The 19,575-nt window shown below is 36.2% G+C and overlaps 1 protein-coding gene across 2 annotated transcripts in view; it reads left to right on the forward strand.

Moving 5' to 3' along the window:
- EIF5B (eukaryotic translation initiation factor 5B) overlaps nt 1-19,575 on the forward strand; it is a 62,758-nt gene that overhangs the window by 33,055 nt on the left and 10,128 nt on the right. Inside the window, exons 9-17 of one of the 2 annotated variants that reach the window (XM_004031497.5) lie at nt 318-392; nt 5,048-5,337; nt 7,730-7,837; nt 8,030-8,140; nt 10,849-10,916; nt 11,472-11,613; nt 18,154-18,285; nt 18,655-18,837; nt 18,977-19,138. In XM_004031497.5, coding sequence (XP_004031545.1) covers nt 318-392; nt 5,048-5,337; nt 7,730-7,837; nt 8,030-8,140; nt 10,849-10,916; nt 11,472-11,613; nt 18,154-18,285; nt 18,655-18,837; nt 18,977-19,138 — 1,271 coding nt within the window. The remainder of the gene's footprint in view (nt 1-317; nt 393-5,047; nt 5,338-7,729; nt 7,838-8,029; nt 8,141-10,848; nt 10,917-11,471; nt 11,614-18,153; nt 18,286-18,654; nt 18,838-18,976; nt 19,139-19,575) is intronic. The other variant, XM_019020790.4, reaches the window with a different exon arrangement.

Consider the following 19,575-nt stretch of genomic DNA (forward strand, 5'->3'; position numbering starts at 1 on the left):
AAATTAGTTGGGCACGGCAGCGGGCATCTGTGATCCCAGCTACTTGGGAGGCTGAGGCAGGAGAATGGCGTGAACCCGGGAGACGGAGCTTGCAGTGAGCCGAGATCACGCCACCGCACTCCAGCCTGGGCGACAGAGCAAGACTCCGTCTCAAAAAAAAAAAAAAGATAGTTCTAAAGATAATAGCTGCATACATATTTTTTACATAATTAAAACATTCTTTTTTTATGTCAGAGCTTAATTTTTTACTTTTTTCTAAAAGACCTTCATATTTCTAAATAATTTTTGTGTCTTAAATGCAAATTTTTACTTAACAGAAGAAGAAGAAGATACTGAGGATGCTGGATTGGATGATTGGGAAGCTATGGCCAGTGATGAGGAGACAGAAAAAGGTGAATACCTCATAAGCACACACTGATACATCCAATAATGAATAATATTATTCATTATTAATAATGAATAATAATACATTCATTATTAGAAATGAATGATATATATTTAAATGAATAGTCTTTTGATTATGAAAGCCATATGAACATTTCTGGGGATAGGGATAAGTCTCTTGTTCTCTCCTTTGCCATGGTTTCTAAGTCCTCAAGTGGATCTTCATTTTATGAATGAGTGATTCCTCAGAATGTTATTTGTAAGATAGCTGCCTAAGGTTTAGAATGCATTTTTTCAGAGTGATGATGTTACAAATAGGGTTGTTACTAAAGCTGACCTACAAAAAGCACTGTTAACTTAAAAGGTAATGAGATAAATACTATAGTTCCTGATAAGTATGAATAGAAAGTAAACGTTTTTGTCATTGTTTCCCCTTCTTTATTACTGAAATCTCTACTTTGAGATTTAATTTCCTGTTAATTTTACTAACTTACTGATAATGGTATCTGGCTCTTTGATTTTTTTCAGCCTCCCCCCATCTTTGTTTTTAAAGCTATACCTTTTTCTTTAAGCATGGCTTTAGTCAAATTCTGTAAGTTCTGATATGTTGATATTTTCTCATTTTCATTTTGATGTATTAAGTTTTACAATATTTATTTAGTGTATTTCTTTTTTTTGAGATGGAGTTTCACACTTGTTGCCCAGGCTGGAGTGCAGTGGCGCAATCTCGGCTCACAGCAACCTCCACCTCCCGGGTTCAAGCCATTCTCTTGCCTCAGCCTCCAGAGTAGCTGGGATTACAGGCATGCGCCACCATGCCTAGCTAATTTTGTATTTTTAGTAGAGATGGGGTTTCTCCATGTTGGTCAGGCTGGTCTTGAACTCCCGACCTCAGGTGATCCGCCCACCTTGGCCTCCCAAAGTCCTGGGATTATAGGTGTGAGCCACCACACCCCGCCTAGTGTATTTCTTAATTTACAAAAATGGGCATTTTCTAATTGTCTTTTGTTACTTCATTGTGATCAGAGAACATACATGATTCTATCCTTTGAAATATGTTGATTTTTGCTATACAACCTAGCATGGTCAGTTATTGTAAGTGTTTCATATTTGGAAAGAATTTATATTCTGCAGTAGTTGGATGCCTTGCTTTCTATATTTAGGTCAAGTTTGCTAATCATTTTGTTCAAGTCTTTTATAGCGTTCTGAGGGTTTTTTTGTTTTTGCTTTTGTTTTTTTTCTGATCTGTTTTTTCTCTCTGTTACCGGGACCAATGTCTTAAAATCTCCCATCATGATTGTAGATTGTCTATTTCTCCTGAGTTCTGTTAATTTTTGCTTTATGTATTTTTATGCTGTGTCATTAGGTAAACACAATCTTGTATCTTTCTAATGAATTGACTCTTTTATCATTGATATATATATTTCTAACAATGCCTTTTGATATAAAAGTCTACCTAAAATTCATATAGGTACACGAGCTTTGATTTACATGATCTTTTTCTATCTTTATGACTCTTTTTGTATCCGTAAATAGCATTATCTTAGTCCATTTGTTCTGCTGTAACAAAATACCACAGACTCAGTAGTACTAAAGAACAGAAATGTATTTCTCACAGTTCTGGAGGCTGGGAAGTCCAAGATCAAGGCACCAGCATTGGTGTCTGGTAAAGGCTGCTGTCTGCTTCCAAGATGACACCTTGGTGCTGCATCCTCCAGAGGGAAGGATGGCTGTGTCTTCACATGATGGAAGGGAGGGAAGGGCAAGAGGAGCAAACTCTCTTTGAAGGCACTTTTCTGCAGGCGTGAATCCATTTATGAGAGTGACTTAATCACTCCCCGAAACCTTCCCCACCACCCTCCTACCTCCTACCAGCAAAATGGGGATTATGTTTTAAACATGAATTTTAGAGGGGACACCATTTACAAATCACAGCTAGGATCTAGTTGAGATTTTTTCAATCCAGTTTGTCAATCTTTATATTTTACCTAGAGTACTTAGCCCGTTCATTAAATGTAACATTTGGTGTAATTAATGAAGTATATTGATTTTAAACATTTCATCTTACTAAGTCGTTTTTTTGTTCTGCCTGGTTCTTTTTCTCTCCTTTCTAATCATCTTTTGGTTACTAGGTTTTTAAAATTTTATTTTTTTTTCCTTTCATGAGCTTAGCAGTTGTATACTTTTCAAACAACTTTTTAGTGATTAAGAAAATTTTTAGCAAGTACCTTTGAACTAACAATGTCTGATGTTATCCTCTAACAATGCAGGGACTTTAGAGTACTTGAATGACATTTACCCAATACTCTATTTAGATATCATTGCTCTCGGCCGGGCATGGCGGCTCACACCTGCAATCCCAGCACTTTGGGAGGCCGAGGTGGGCGGATCACTTGAGATCAGGAGTTTGAGATTAGCCTGGCCAATGTGGCAAAACTCCACCTCTACTAAAACTAGAAAATTTAGCTGGGCATGGTGGCGTGCGCCTGTAATCCTAGCTACTCAGGTGACTGAGGCACGAGAATCGCTTGACCCCGGGAAGCAGAGGTTGCAGTGAGCTGAGATTGTGCCACTGCATTCCAGCCTGGGCGACAGAGCAAGACTCTTATCTCAAAAAACAAAAAAAAAGATATAATTTTTCTCATTTCTTTTCATTATCTATTTAAAACCTCAAATTAGCTTATATTTTATATAGTCAATACTTATTATTTATAAGTTTACCCACATTCTTAACATTTTGTTGCACTTCGTTTCCTGCATCTTGTACCTTCCATTTGAGATCATTTCTTCCTATCTGAAGAACACTTTAGAGTTTTTTTTAGTATGGATCAGTTAGTAAGACATTCTGTTTTGCTTTCTAAAAACATCTTTATTGCATCTTCATTCTTTAGTTTTATATGTTTACTGAGTGAGGAATTATTGGTTGAAGTTTAACACTTTGAAGTTATTATTCCCTTGCCCTGGCTTTCATTGTTCCTGTTGAGAAGTCAGGTATCAGCCTACATTTTTCATATGGTTTTGCTTTTCAGCAGTTTTACCATGACGTACTCAGAATAGGCTTTTTAAAAATATATTCTACTTGTAGAGCTTTATTAATATATGGTTTTATGTTTTTATCAGTTTTATGTTAGGAGTCATTTTCTCCCTCAGAATTCCAATGATGTCTCTGATAGGCCCTCTTATTGTATCATTGTTTCCTATTTTCTTTTCTGTATTTTCCACCTAGTGAGTCTCTGTGGTTCATTCTGGATTGCTTCTCTTGACTGTCTTCTAGGTCACTGATTTTCTCCTTGGCTCTTTCTATTCTGAGGTTAGATCCATGTTTTGAGTTCTCAATTTCATTTGTTATATTTTTCAGTTTTAGTATTTCCATTTAACTTTTTTTTTATAGTTTTAATTTACCTTCTAAAATTTTAACTTTGTCTTTTGCTTCTGACTGAATGTTAGAAGCACAGTCACTTTAAAATTTTGATTTTATGACTTTATTAAAGTCCTTTTGGTGTTTTATATGTTGGTTCTTCTCACATAAATTGTTTTCTCATGTGCCTTGCTATTTTTATAGCTGGATATTTTGCTTGGAGAAGTAATTTGAGGTCAAGGATGATGTTTTCTTTTCTCCAGAGCTAATTTATGTGTTACTTCCACAAGGTACCTGAGTGAACTAGCAATATGGAATAATCTTATTCTAGATTTAGAATCCAGAGGATCTGAAGGTGATCTGCCAATAATGGGGAGATCCTGTTTATTTCTTATTCATCCTTATTCCTAGGGTACAGCTCTTCATGATTTTACCCCACAGTAAGGGTGTAACCCAATGTCTGCTCACTGCACCCCATTGAATTCTTAGTATTTTGGTAGGTCTGGACTCCCAATGCAGCTTAGCCTTTCATCTGCCTCTTCCCGAATCAACAAATGACCATAAGGGGAAAGTGGTACTAAAGACTGTTCCACCTCCTTGAGTTTTGTTCTCCCATGGATTCTGTCTTACTAATGCTGACTTCAGTATGGATTACTGCCTTAAGGTTTTACTGTTAAGTGACAGACTTCGTTTTAGCATATAGACAAACACCTTGCGTTTATGATGTATGAAAACACCATGTTACTGTCTTAAATACAAGTTGAGCCTCTGAAATTCAAAAATCTGAAATCTGAAATGCTCCAAAATCAAGTTTGAGCACCACTACGTGACGCTCAAAGGATATGCTCATTGGAGCATTTCATATTTCAGGTTTTTCCGATTTCAGGTGCAAATATTCCAAATTAAAAAAAAATATGAAGTAAGTATAGAATGCAAATATTCCAAATTTTAAAAAATCTGAAACAGTTCTGGTCCAGGCATTATCTCCTCCCCTTACTTTAAAGCAGGCTTGTCCAATCTGCAGCCTGTGGGCCACATGCAGCCCAGGATGGCTTTCAATGTGGCCCAGCACAAATTCGTAAACTTTCTTAAAACGTGAGACTTTTTTTGTGATTTTTATTTTTAAGCTGATCAGCTATTGTTAGTGTTAGTGTGTTAGTGTATTTTATGTGTGGCCCAAGACAATTCTTGTAATGTGGCTCAGGGAAGCCAAAAGATTGGACACCCCTGCTTTAAAATCTCTTATCTTGATATAAATCTATCATATTAATGTTTATTTATTTAAAAATATATTTGCTTTCCTAGTAGAAGGAAACACAGTTCATATAGAAGTAAAAGAAAACCCTGAAGAGGAGGAGGAGGAAGAAGAAGAGGAAGAGGAAGATGAAGAAAGTGAAGAAGAGGAGGAAGAGGAGGGAGAAAGTGAAGGCAGTGAAGGTGATGAGGAAGATGAAAAGGTGTCAGATGAGAGGGATTCAGGGAAGACATTAGATAAAAAGCCAAGTAAAGAAATGAGCTCAGATTCTGAATATGACTCTGATGATGATCGGACTAAAGAAGAAAGGGCTTATGACAAAGCAAAACGGAGGATTGAGGTATTTATTTTACCGTTTCTCTCTAGTTTTCTTCCCACTCCTCTGTGATGATTAAAACAGTACTCTACAACTGAAGGCTTTGAACAGCACTTTATATATTCTCAAGAATAGAATACCCTTCAGTTTTTGTAATGTTGAAATATTATTGGCCTTCGATATTGGTCTTACCCAAGGACCCCCCCCCCGCCCCCGCCCCGCTCTTACCTAAGATAGAATGGTGTGACTACTTCATTTTTTTCTTGTTTTCTCCAAATTTTAATGTACTCTTTGAGTGATAGTTTATAAGTATGCAGAGGTATTCTGAGCATATGCCCTCTGCTTATAAACATCAGTTATGTGTTTGCCTCACATATTTAGGTTAGTCACCATGAGGCATCTGATCACTTTAGTTGTATAAATCTGGTGGGTTGATGAGGCTTCTATTTAGTAAAGTCCGATATCTGATAGACTTTCTGTATTTTTCCTACTTAATGCAGTAGATTTCAGTAGGCTTCAAGAGAAAGTTTTCTTTAGTTCTGTCAGCTTAATGTAAATAATACATTAAAATCTAGTTTGCTTGAGGATATTAAACTATTTTAAAGCTAAAAACTATTTTAGCTTTCCTTTTTGTGTATTATTAATTTTTTAATTTTTTGTTTTACTACCTATATATCAACATTTGCTTTTTCTCCTGTAAAGTCTAGGTATGGATAAATTGTCTAAATTTCTAAAGGACTAAGAGAATTTGTTATTCTAAATTAGGGTTTCTAAGCCCTGGCACTGTTAAAATTTGGGGGCCAGATAATTCTTTGTTGTTGGGGACAGGGACTGTTCTCTTCCTTGTATGATACCAAACAACATCTTGGCCTTTGCCTACTAGATGCCTGTAGCATTCTTCCCCACCTGGCACCTCAGTTATGACTGTCTTTTCCCGTAGCACCTACTCCCACCAGCTCCCTTGCCATATACCCATGTTCGAGAGAGTGATGGAATATCTGTACTGTGCTTGCTGATTAACAAACAAAATAAGTATAAAGCAGAAGAGTTTCTCAATTATCCTGCTCCCTAGATTAGTTAATGGTAGTGTGTATGAGCTTCATGTTTTTAAAAATAAAGGCCCTAGCCCCCAATATAGTCATATAAGGGGTTAGGGCTTCAAGGTAGGAATTTTGGGGAAATGTTCAGTCCATAACAAACTTCATGGATCCATAAACCTTGCTACATATTATGATTTTCTGAAATTCACTCCATTCCTGCGTCAGAATCTCCATTGTGGAATGGGGTTTGTATTCTTGTCCTGTCATTGCTTCAGTATACTTAGAATTTCTGAGTCAGTTTGTAACTCATTGCCCTCCAAAAATTTTTAATACTTCACTAAGTGTGGGAGAGAGAGACAGTTTTCAGCCATATCAAATAAAGTCATGATGTTTGAATTTGAGTTGTATGTACTGTGAGGTTGTCGGGTACTACTCTTTGCTAGTGATTAAATCCTACTTTGTGCTCATCCCTGGCATCTCACTTTTGGTATTTTAAAAAGTTTTTCAGTTTCAGTTTCTACCAAAAAATCTAATGTCTAGTACTAGAAATGCAAGTAAAGGGTTCTTACAGAAATAGTTTTTAGATGAAAAATAGTTTTGTAAATGACATTACTTCATAGTTTTTGCTTCAAGTTTATCTAATTTGAATGCCAACTTTACTGTATTTGAGAGGTCATTTCAAAGAAAACCTCCTATTGCTGGCATGTGTTTTTGGTCCTCAGAAAGCTGAAGCATTTAGGTAAATGCGACAGAGAAGCACGTTGTGGTTCAAGGAAGAGCTTTCTCGCTCTTCTGGTGTTCATAAAGTGGTAGAGCCTTGGAAAGTCAGGACATGTTATACTTATTTAAGCTGAAGCTTAAATAAACAGTCTCCTCCTTGAAAGGTTTTATAGCGTTTGTATATTGGATAAAAGTGTGAAATAAATTGCCTTTAAAAATCTTTAAAATTCTTAGGTTCCAGTGAATTTTTTAAAATGTACAAGTTCACCTGTTTTTATATAAATCCTCACACAAATTCAGGGTTGCACTATATAGTCAGTATGATGGGAAGATTGATTCCTTTTCTAGTCATTATATTCCATTAAAGTAACTGTGTACAAAAGTATTCAAAAATTTTGAAATGACACTTTACAATATTTCTATTCATATTCAGCAGTGCTGCTGTGAAATCTAAACAGGTTTTTCCTTGTCCAAAGGTGCTGTGATGGGAATTCGATTGTAAAGTTCACATTATAAATTCCAATTATGTATAGTCAAATCAACAAAGAACTTGGATGCAGGTTGTAGCATTCTTTTGCCAAGGCAAAATAGAAAATAAGCATAGCGAGGATTTGAAATAATATTTAGTTTTTGATTTTTTTTTTTTTTATTTCTAGAAACGGCGACTTGAACATAGTAAAAATGTAAATACCGAAAAGCTAAGAGCCCCTATTATCTGTGTACTTGGGCATGTGGACACAGGGAAGACAAAAATTCTAGATAAGGTAAGAAAGTATTAAATGTATTGATAGAACTTTGAAAATAAGTGAATGGTACCTTATAAAAAAAAAACTTTAGAGACCAATAGGACATATAAGCAATTCTGCTTACAATAAATAAGTTGCTAATTTCTTATTATTTTTGCTGCTATCTTTTCCATGTTCAAATACCAATCTGTATTTGCTATCTTCTCATAGCTCCGTCACACACATGTACAAGACGGTGAAGCAGGTGGTATCACACAACAAATAGGGGCCACCAATGTTCCTCTTGAAGCTATTAATGAACAGACTAAGATGATTAAAAATGTAAGTACATTGTATTTCATATATTTTAATCTCTGACAAAAATTAAGATATGAACTATTTCAAACATAGAAAAAGGACAGAGACTAGGATAACAGCTCCATATACTCACCATTCAGAATTAACGTGTACTATTTTGCCTATTTTGCTTTAGATCATTCTTTTTAAAGAATAAAACACTACATATTATAGGAGCTCTCACATTCCATTTCCTTCCCTCCCTCTCCCAGAGGCAGCCACTATTCCAAAGTTAGTTTGTCATTTGCCTCCATGCTTTAACACTGATACCATTTATCCCCATAATTTAAAATTTTGTTTCCTTCTCTACTCTTTTTCCCTTCTAATCTAATCAGTTTCTTTTCTTTTTCTCCCATATTTTTCTGCTTGTTTGGAGATATTCAGTTTATGTATGTTAAATGTAACACAGTAAGATAAATGTAAAGCTTAAAGAATCAGTATAATACACACCACCCTTTAAGTGTCACCTTTGTTGAGCAATAGAACCTTGCAAGCTGCTTCAGAAGCCCTCCAGGTGTAGCTTTCCAATCAAAGATCTCTTCTCTAGCCACAACTTTTTAAGATAATCTCTACCTTTTAATGTGTTAGGAGTTGCAAAATGTTGATACTCGAACTCCATCAGCCATTATTGGATTACTTCTATAGAGAAACGTTACTTAATCTACTATTTGATTATTCAGTGATGGCTTATTTAGGACGGGCAGAATTAATGCCTGATCCTTTACCTTTTTTTAACCAGCTTTTAAAATAAAAAGTGGCCAATATGATTTTTTTTTTTTCTTTTTTTTGCCCTTCATAGAGACAGGGTCTCCCTGTGTTGCCCAGGCTGGTCTTGAACTCCTGTGCTCAAGTGATCCTCCCACCTCAGCCTCCCAAAGTGTTGGGATTACAGATGTGAGCCACTGTGCCCAGCCTGATTCTGTTTTGTATTATTATGAACTCATGGATTAAACATATTTACTGTGCATTAGTCCATTTCAGTTATTATTGTGCTGAGATAGTCCCATCTTTGCCCAGTGGTTGGCTCCTGAATCTTTCTCATACAATTCTGGTTGTCCTAGTTTTGGTTGCATTCATGCTGTCTGATATAGCAGGATGTTCCAGGCTCATGTAATATAGAAACTACCCAGACTGAGAACTGGGCCTTGTTAATAATTCCTCAGTTTCATTATCACAGAGCAGGTGAAAGTGGTAGCTTTGGAACTGAGAAGCAGTAAGTTGAAAAACAAACAGAGCATATGTTATTATATGCTAATGTCTCCTTTTATTCCTTACTGAGTCTTAGTTCTGCATGTAAAAAGAGTCTATGAGTTTGTCTGTCCAGGTTTTGTTTTGTTTCTTTGTGACTGGGTTTTATGAAGCGTGTCTTCTAGTCAATTCCTAAGGAAGGAATTAGAAGAATTAACATTCCTTGAATTTTTGAATATTGAAGAGTTATTTTGTGGCCTTTATACTGGAAAGTCATTGGCCACATGTAAAATCCTTGGTTGACATTTTCATTCCTTAAGTATCTTGTGTCCCATTTATTCTCGCATAAAGTATTGCTGTTAAGTTTGATCATCAGCTGAATTTCGTCTTTTTATAAGGCATATGATCGTTTTACATCTTGATGTCGCTTCTGAGTTTTCCAGTTATGTGGTGTTCTATTATAATATGTAGTAGTGAATTTTTATTTTAGAACAGTTTTCTTGAATTATAGCTTTTCAAATTTATAATTTATTTTCATCCTATTTTAAACAGTATTTCTATGTTTTAGTCACTAGAGGAGAGGGTTCATAACACCTTATTCCACCAGTTGCCAGAACTTGAACTCTCGTTGTTATTTTAGAACGTAAGGAACAAGATTATTATTAGGCCTGTATTAAAGTTCTTGGGATAACCTTTATATGACAATTGTGATTACTTACTGTTAGTATATAAGACACTAAAGTGGAAATAATTATGGTGCTCAGTGAACCAGAATGTGGATCTGAAATGTTTTACATTGCATTATTTTGATGTAGATCAGGATACCAAATTTTGGAAGATCATTTGAAGATTAGCAAAAAGAAAATGTAGATAAGCATAATACAAAAAGGGTGTGTATGTGTGTGTGAAATTAGTTGGTCAGTGTTACTTTTTAGACTAAAAGGGAATGTCCAGATTAGATCTGTTGTAATGTTACTTCCATACATTTATGTCCTTTTGTCCAGAAAGTCAAGCATTTATGACATTATTTGAATACAACAGGGTATGCGTTTACTCTTTAACACTTTTGATCAATGTGGTAAATTTACTTTAAAATGTACTTTTGGGATATATTTGAAGTCAGAATTGCTTTAAAATTGGACCAGATAGATTTTCCCAATGCTGAGAACCACCTCTTGCATGTCAGATTTCTATAGAATGTTTTAGATGACTGCCCTGTGATTTGTATCACCACTTAATAATCTGCTCAAACTTGGACTACATAGTTGTAAGACCTTAAGAAAGGAGATATTTTCTCATTTAGTTATTTTTTTGTTAAAACACCTTTGGATTTTAATGAAAATACTGACAACTGTACTTTGCTGGTTAACTCACTGTTTCTAAAGCCATTTATATGGAAAAGGGAGTAGTGATACTTTCAGAGTTTTATGGCAAAAGGATTGTTTTGTAAAGAAGCTTTCATGTCTGACTTTCTTAAACTTTGAACTTTTCCCCATTGTTTCTAGTTTGATAGAGAGAATGTACGGATTCCAGGAATGCTAATTATTGATACTCCTGGGCATGAATCTTTCAGGTAAGAGCAATTTGAGTCTTTTCTCATCAAGCAATCTACTTGAAACCATTAAGTCTAAAAGTTCAGCGGAGTCATTAACCTTTGAGTAGTAATTTGATCTCTATAACCACCACTCCACCTTTGCACCTCATTGATTTAGTAATGTTTTCTTTGAATACTTGTTTTTTATAGAGGGAAGTCTTTACTGCTTTAAAAGAGCACCCCCTTAATGTGGAATGCAGAAAACATGCTAATACATGCCAGGCCTATCTTCTGTAAAACCCGTTACAAGTGGAATATTATGCTGTTGTCTCTTGTCCATATTCTTTGTAACACAGAAAACTTGGTCAGTAAAATTATTAGAAATATTAGTTGGTTCTAAAACTAGCTCATTCCACTTGAGGTCAATTCAAGTGATTGGTAGATGAGCATTTGGCAAGTTAAGGGCTAATAGTACTTGAACAATTTAATACATATACTCTATTTTGTTTGGGTTTTACAAAGAAGTTTAAAAGTTTAAGAAAAGTATTAATTTCAAGATTTTCTACTTATAGATCTTTTCCTTCTTTTCAACAGTAATCTGAGAAATAGAGGAAGCTCTCTTTGTGACATTGCCATTTTAGTTGTTGATATTATGCATGGTTTGGAGCCCCAGACAATTGAGTCTATCAACCTTCTCAAATCTAAAAAATGTCCCTTCATTGTTGCACTCAATAAGGTATGTGCGCCTTCTGAAAAATTAACCTAGGAAAACATGTTTCTTAATTTTTTGTGATTAAAAAAAGTAGTATAATTAACTTACAAGCATAGCTCATTTTATTGTGCTTCACTATATTGTGCTTCACAGATATTGTGTGTGTATTTGTGTATAGTTTTTTTTTTTTAAATACAAATTGTAAGTTTGTAGCAGCCTTGCATCAAGCAAGAGTATTAAGTCTATTGGTGCCATTTTTCCAACAGCATGTGTTCACTTCTTGTCACATTTTGTTAATTTGCAATATTTCAAACTCTTTCATTATTACATTTGTTAGGTTATCTGGGATAAATGATCTTTGTTATTATAATTGATTTGGGGTGCCACAAACCACACCCCTATAAGATGGCACACTTAGTCAGTACATGTTGTGTGTGTTCTGACTGCTCCAGCAACCAGCTGTTCCCTTGTCTCTTTCTCTCTCCTTGGGCCTGTTTCCTGAGACAGTATTGAAGTTAGGCCAATTAATAACATTACAATGACCTGTAAGTGTTCAAGTGAAAGGAGGAGTCACACATAGAATATCAGTCCAGCCACAACACTCCCTTAAGCGAAAGCCTAATCTAAAGCAAGGCCCTCTCTTCAATTCTGTGAAAGTTGAGGAAGGTGAGGAAGCTGTCGAAGAAAAGTTTGAAACCAGTAGAGGTTGGTTCATGAGGTTTAAGGAAAGAAGCTGTTTCTGTAACCTAAAGTTACAAGTTGAAGCAGCAAGTACTGATACAGAAGCTGCAACAAGTTATCCAGAAGCTCTAGCTGAGATGATTGATGAAGATGGCTACACTAAACAACAGATTTTCAATGTAGACAAAAAAGCCTTCTATTGGCAAAAGATGCCATCTTGGACTTTCATAGCTAGAGAGAAATCACTGCCTGGCTTTAAAGCTTCAAAGGTCAGGCTGACTCTCTAGTTAGGGTCTAATGTGGTTGGTGACTTTAAGTTGAAGCCAGTGCTCATTGACCATTCTGAAAATCCTAGGGCCCTTAAGAATTATGCCAAATCCATTGTGTGCTTTATAAATGGAAATATAAAACCTGGATGATAGCACGTCTATTCATAGCATGGTTTGCTGAATATTTTAAGCCCATTGTTGAGACCAACTGCTCAGAGAAAAAGATTGCTTTCAATATATTACTGCTTGCTAACAGTGCACCTAATTACCCAAGCTCTGATGGAGACAGACAAGGAGATTAATGTTGTTTTCGTGCCTGCTAATACAGCATCCATTCTGCAGCTCATGGATCAAGGAGTGTTTTCAACTTTCAAGTATTGTTACTTAAGAAATACATTTTATACGGCTATAGCTGCCATAGATCGAGATTCCTCTGATGGATTTGGGCAAAAGTTGAAGACCTTTTGGAGAGGATTCACCCTTCTAGATGTTATGAAGAACATTCATGATCCATAAGAGGACAAAATATAAACATTGATAGGAGTTTGGAAGAAGCTGATTTCAACTCTCATGTATGACTTTGAGGAATTCAAGATTTCAGTAGAGGAAGTCACTGCGGATGTGGTAGAAAAGTAGCGAGAGAACTGGAATTAGAAGTGGAACCAGAAGATGTAATTGAATTGTTGCAATCTTAAGTAAAACTTGAACAGATGAGAAGCTGCTTCTTATGGGTGGGCAAAGAAAGTGGTTTCTTGAGGTGGAGTCTCCTTCTGGTGAGGGTATTGTGAACATTGTTGAAATGACAAAAAAGAATTTAGGATAGCAATCAACTTAATTGATAAAGCAGTGGCAGGGTTTGAGAGGATTGACTCCAATTTTGAAAGAAGCTCTATTCTGGGTAGAATGCTGTAAGCAGCATTGCATGCTACAGATAAATTTTTTTTTTTTTTTTTTTGAGACAGAGTTTCGCTCTTGTTGCCCAGGCTGGAGTGCAGTGCTGCAATCTCAGCTCACCGCAACCTCTGCCTTCCGGGTTCAAGTGATTCTCCTGCCTCAGCCTCCTGAGTAGCTGGGATTACAGGCATGCGCCACCACTCCCAGCTAATTTTTTATTTTTGGTAGAGATGGGGTTTCTCCGTGTTGGTCAGGCTGGTCTTGAACTTCCGAGCTCAGGTGATCTGCCTGCCTCGGCCTGCCAAAGTGCTGGGATTACAGGCGTGAGCCACTGCGCCCAGCCAATGAATCTTTCATAAAAGGAAGAATCAGTTAATTGATGGGACAGACTTCTTTGCTGTCTCTTTTAAGGAATTGCTACAGCCACCCCAGCCTTTATCAGCTACCATCCTGATCAGTCAGTAGCCATCAACATCGAGGCAAGACCCTCTACCAGCAAAAAGATTATGACTTGTTGAAGAATCAGGTGTTCGTTAGCATTTTTAGCAATATTTTAAAATTAAGGTGTATACATTGCTTTTTAAAAAAAGATATAATGCTATCACACACTTAATAGACTACAATATAGTATAAGCATCTCTTTTAGAAGCACTACTAGGAAACCCCAAAAATTGTGTGGCTTGCTTTATTGTAGTATTAGCTTTACTGCAGTTGTCTGAAACCAAACCTGCAGTATCTCTGAGTTACGCATGTATAAGAAAATGCACCCCATGCTAAGTGTTTATTTTAATTTGTTTGACAAATTTACAACCACTGTCATTCAGAACATAGACCATCTCCATATTTCCAGAAAAGTTCTCTCATGTTACTTTGCTGTCATTCTGCTGCCCTCCCTAAACTCAAGCTAGTATTGATCTTTCTGTGTCATATGGACTAGTTTTGCCTGTTTTATGATTTCATATAAATGGAATCATATAGTATGTAATTTTTTAAGTTTGGCATTTTTTGTTACTCATGTTATTATGCTTTATTCATGTTGTCATTACATGTATAAAGGGTTTTTCCTTTTTATTTTTGAATAGTAGTCCATTATCTGAATAATACTGCACTTTATCCATTTATCTGTTGAGAATTCTAGTTCCTGCATATCTTTGCGAATACTCGCCCTACCTCCAGCATTCTAGTAGGTGTGTAGTTGAGTGCAAAATTATTGTGGTCTAGTTTGTTTCCACAGTGACTAATGGCTTTATGCATCTTTTCATGTACTTATGCTTAGAGAGATGACCATATCTGTTTCTTTGAAAAATATGTTCAAAATCCTTTGTTCTTTATTAGATTGTTTTATTGTTGAGTTTTAAGAGTTCTTTATACTTCTGGTTCTATGTATATAATTCCTTTTTCACTTGTATGTACTGCTGATGTATTCTTATGGTCTGGGACTTGGTTTTTCATTTTCCTTGTTTTGTTTTGCATGTGTGTGTGTGTGTGTGTGTGTTGGAGACTGTCTGTTGCTGTGTGTGTGTGTATGTGTGTTTTTTTTTTTTTTTGGAGACCATCTCTTGCTGTTGTTGCCCAGGCTGGAGTGCAGTGTGGCGCACTCTTGGTTAACTACAACGTCCGCCTCCCAGGCTCAAGCGATTCTTGTGCCTAAGCCACAAGTAGCTGGGATTACAGGCATGCACCACCACACCCGGTTAGGGTTGTTTTTTTTGGGGGGGGGGGGATGGGGGGCGGTGTATGTGTGTGTTTTAGTAAAGATGGCCAGACTGGTCTCAAACTCCTGGCCTCAAGTGATCCACCGCTTTGGCCACCCACAGTGCTGGGATTACAGGCGTGAGCCACCACCCCCAGCCTCCTTTTCTTAATAGTGTGTTTTGAAGAGAAGAAATTTCTGATTTTGGTGAAATCCAATTAATTTTTATATTTTATTTATTTTTGGGACAGGGCCTTGCTCTGTCGCCCAGGCTGGAGTACAGTGGCATTATCTCAGCTCACTGCAGCTCTACCTCCTGGGTTTAAGTGATTCTTGTTCCTCAGCCTCCCAAGTAGCTGGAATTACAGGTACATGCCACCACACCTGGCTAATTTGTATTTTTAGTAGAGACGGGGTTTCACCATGTTGGTCAGGCTGGTCTTGTGCTCCTGACATCAAGTGATCCGCCAGCCTTGGCCTCCCAAAGCCCTGGGATTTCAGGCGTGAGCCACCGTGCCTGGCCCCAATTAATTTTTTTACGATTTGTGTTCTATGTAAGTAATCTTTTCCTATCCCAAGTTCATTAAATTTTTCTCCGGTGTTTCCAGATGTTTAATAGTTGGAGCTTTTTTTGCATTGAGATCAGTGATCTTTTTTTTATATAGTGTGAGGTCAGGGTTTACTTTTTTTCCATAGAAATATTTTGTTACTTAAAGACTCTTTGCTGAAAAGATTATTTCTTTCCCCATGGAATTAGTTTGGAATCTTTGTCAATAATTAATTGACCATATATGTCTGTTCCTAGAATTTATCTTCTGTTCCATTGCTCTATATACATTCCTATGCCACTACTACCCTGTCTCATTATAGCTTCATAGTAAAGTTTTGAAAGCTGGTAGTGGTAAATCCTTCAACTTAGTTTTCTTTATATTGTTTTGGCTATTTTAGGTCCTTGGATTTCAATATAAAGTTTTCAGTCAGCTTGTTCGTTTCCACAAAAAGCCTTTTAGGATTTTGATTGGGATTGCGTTTCAATCTGTAGATAAATTTTGAGAGAATTGGCTCTTTTAGCAATATTGCATCTTTTGATCAGTGAGCATGGTATCTCTGTACATTTACTTAGTCCTCTTTACCATTTTTAAAAATTATTTTTCATTTTATTTATTTTTTTAAATAGAGACGAGGTCTGTGTTACCCAGGCTGGTCTCGAACTCCTGGGCTGAAGCAATCCACCCGCGTCAGCCTCCCAAAGTGCTAAGATTTAAGACGTGAGCCACCATGCCTGGCCAGGCCTTCTTTACTTTCTCTTGGCAATATTTTGTAGTTTTATTGTCCACATGTTGGACATATTTTTCTGAATTTATCCCTAAGTATTTCATGGTTTAATGCTATTGTAAATAGCATGAAAACTTTTTAAATTTCCAGCTGTTTATCACATTTACACTCAGTTTGTATCTTGTGACCTTGTTAAATTCACTGATGAGGCCTAGTATCTTCTTTAGTAAATAATGTGAGTTTTTCTATGTATGTTGTTATGTTATCTGCTTATAAATGCAGTTATGTTTTTTTCCCCTTACCTATATGCTTTCTACATCTTTTTCTTCTTTATTGTACTAACTAGACCTTCTAAATAATGTTGAATAGAAGGAATGACAGTAGACATCATCCTTTCCTTATTCCTGATATTAAGGGAAAGTGCTCAGTCTTTCACCCTTAAGTATGATGTCAGCTGCAGGGTTTTTGTTTTTTTGTTTTTTTTGTCAATGCCCTTTATTAAGTTTGAGGAAGTTTCCTTCTACTCTAGGTGGTTTAGAGTGCTTTATGTTTTTATTTCTTTAATCATGAATGGTTGTTGATTGTGTCAAATTCTTTTCCGCGTATGTAGAGATGTTCATGTGGATTTTCTCCTTCATTCTATTAACAACATAATTACTGTTGAATTTTTAAAATGTTAAACCAACTTTACATTATTAAAATAAACCCTAGTTGGTTGTCATTTGTTATCCTTTTGATATATTGCTAGATTTGATTTGTAATGTTTCATTGTTGTTTTGTGTCTATGTTCATGAGTGATATGAGTATGTAGTTTTCTTGTAATGTCTTTTATCTGGTTTTCATATCAGAGTAATGTTGGCCTCCTAAGACGAGTTGAGAAGTGTTTCCTCCTCTGTTTTCTGAAAGAATGTGCAGGAATTGGATTATTTCAAAGAATTAGCTTTTGGTTTTATTGATATTCTTTTCTAATATAAGCATTTAAAAGTGTTAATTTCTAATTACTAGTTAGACATGTTTTTATTATTTAGCTTTATAAGCTTCAGGCTTTTCCTTTAAAGGTGTTGAGCATGTTTATAAATATTCTAAGGACCTCATATGCTAATTTTAACATCTTCGTCATTTCCTACTGATTTGTCTCCTTAGTAGCATTCAGATTCGTCTGATTCTTTATTTTGTCACCCTAGACTCAGTCCCCAGACAGATTATGCTTTTGATTGTTTGGCTAGCAAGTATTTTTCATTTCTTCTATGCTCATTTATCTCTCTTGTTGAAAAGTGAGGGAAAATAGATTCTGTCATTAACAAAACAGATTTAACCCTAATTTGAGCAATAAAATAATTAAAATAGGCTGTTCCCTTAGAAAATATATGTTTTTTAATTTTGTGGTATATAATTTTATAGTGATGGTACTTGCTGGGATTGATTGGTTACAAAAACTGTTTTGGAATTCCAACAATATACATTAATAGTCTTAGGATAATTCTAGGATATTATCTTTTGCAAACAAATGGCAGCCACTTAGGAACTCATGGAGGCTGACAGGGGTAGCATGGCACCACAGCAGTTTCTAATTTAAGAGCAGGTGCCGATAAGCAGTCTGAAAGGATCTTTTGGTACAATAAAGTGAATGAGTAAGTAAGTCACACTGTTCTGTATATATGAGACATACATGAGGAATTTTCTGGAGCTATTAATACAGTTCTTGAATGTTCTGAATTTTTTAGAGATCTTTCTCATGAAAAACTTTTTCAGATTGATAGGTTATATGATTGGAAAAAGAGTCCTGACTCTGATGTGGCTGCTACTTTAAAGAAGCAGAAAAAGAATACAAAAGATGAATTTGAGGAGCGAGCAAAGGCTATTATTGTAGAATTTGCACAGCAGGTAAGAAGGCCTTCCTTCTTTCTGAAGAGCCTATCTCAGAATATGTATTATATTATCTTTTTAATGAAGTCAGCATTTTCATTAATACTGGTAGTTTTCCTCTGTTGACAGCAATTACTTTTTTAAAATTCTCCTTCCCTTTTCTCCTTTTTCTTTGCAGTCTGAATACTTTAATTTAGAAAACTGAGTTGACTTAGAACTACTTTGCTGTAATACAGTTAATGATTATAGGATATACATGATCATTTTTAGTGTTTATGAGGAGTTTCAAAATGATGAGCCATTTGCTCATCCGGCTTCTAGTTAGTCACACCTATTCCAGATACGTTTTCTTTACAGCCTGGCATTTTGGATGATTTTTGCTCCTAGGGTTTGAATGCTGCTTTGTTTTATGAGAATAAAGATCCCCGCACTTTTGTGTCTTTGGTACCTACCTCTGCACATACTGGTGATGGCATGGGAAGTCTGATCTACCTTCTTGTAGAGTTAACTCAGACCATGTTGAGCAAGAGACTTGCACACTGTGAAGAGCTGAGAGCACAGGTGATGGAGGTAATGATCAACTTTTCAGTTTATTGTTTTTTTTTTAAAAAATAGCAGGTTCCTTGAGTGGAGGATATTTACTACTTTTAGATTTAATGAACATGGTGCATTGTATGTATGTCTTTCTCTTTGCATTAATGCCTTTTAGGTTAAAGCTCTCCCGGGGATGGGCACCACTATAGATGTCATCTTGATCAATGGGCGTTTGAAGGAAGGAGATACAATCATTGTTCCTGGAGTAGAAGGGCCCATTGTAACTCAGATTCGAGGCCTCCTGTTACCTCCTCCTATGAAGGAATTACGAGTGAAGGTACGCTGAGGTGGGAAGTGTTGACACGTGGGGACTTGTACAGTGTTTAGAAGTTCTGCTGAGATGGTTTCCTCACTTTGAAAGCTGTTTGACTTAATACAGAACACATACATCCCTCGCTCTCCCTTTTATTTTAGATGTCATCATACAGGAAGGCCTGTCTGTCAGAGTAGAGATGTGTGAAAGTACCTGCTTACCAGACTAGGCCTTTGCCAGATTCTAAACTACGCTGTTTTGGTTCTACACTGCTAACTACGGTTGACTCTTGAACAACATGAGGGCTAGGGGCACTGACTCCCTGGCCAGTTGAAAATCCACATATATTTTTTGACTCCCCAAAAACTTAACTCCTAATAGCCTACCATTGACCAGAAGCCTTACCAATCACATAAACAGTCGACTAACATGTTTTGTATGTTTTATATATTACATACTGC

This window comes from Gorilla gorilla, chromosome 12 (assembly GCF_029281585.2).
Source record: "Gorilla gorilla gorilla isolate KB3781 chromosome 12, NHGRI_mGorGor1-v2.1_pri, whole genome shotgun sequence".
Classification (NCBI taxonomy): Eukaryota; Metazoa; Chordata; class Mammalia; order Primates; family Hominidae; genus Gorilla; species Gorilla gorilla.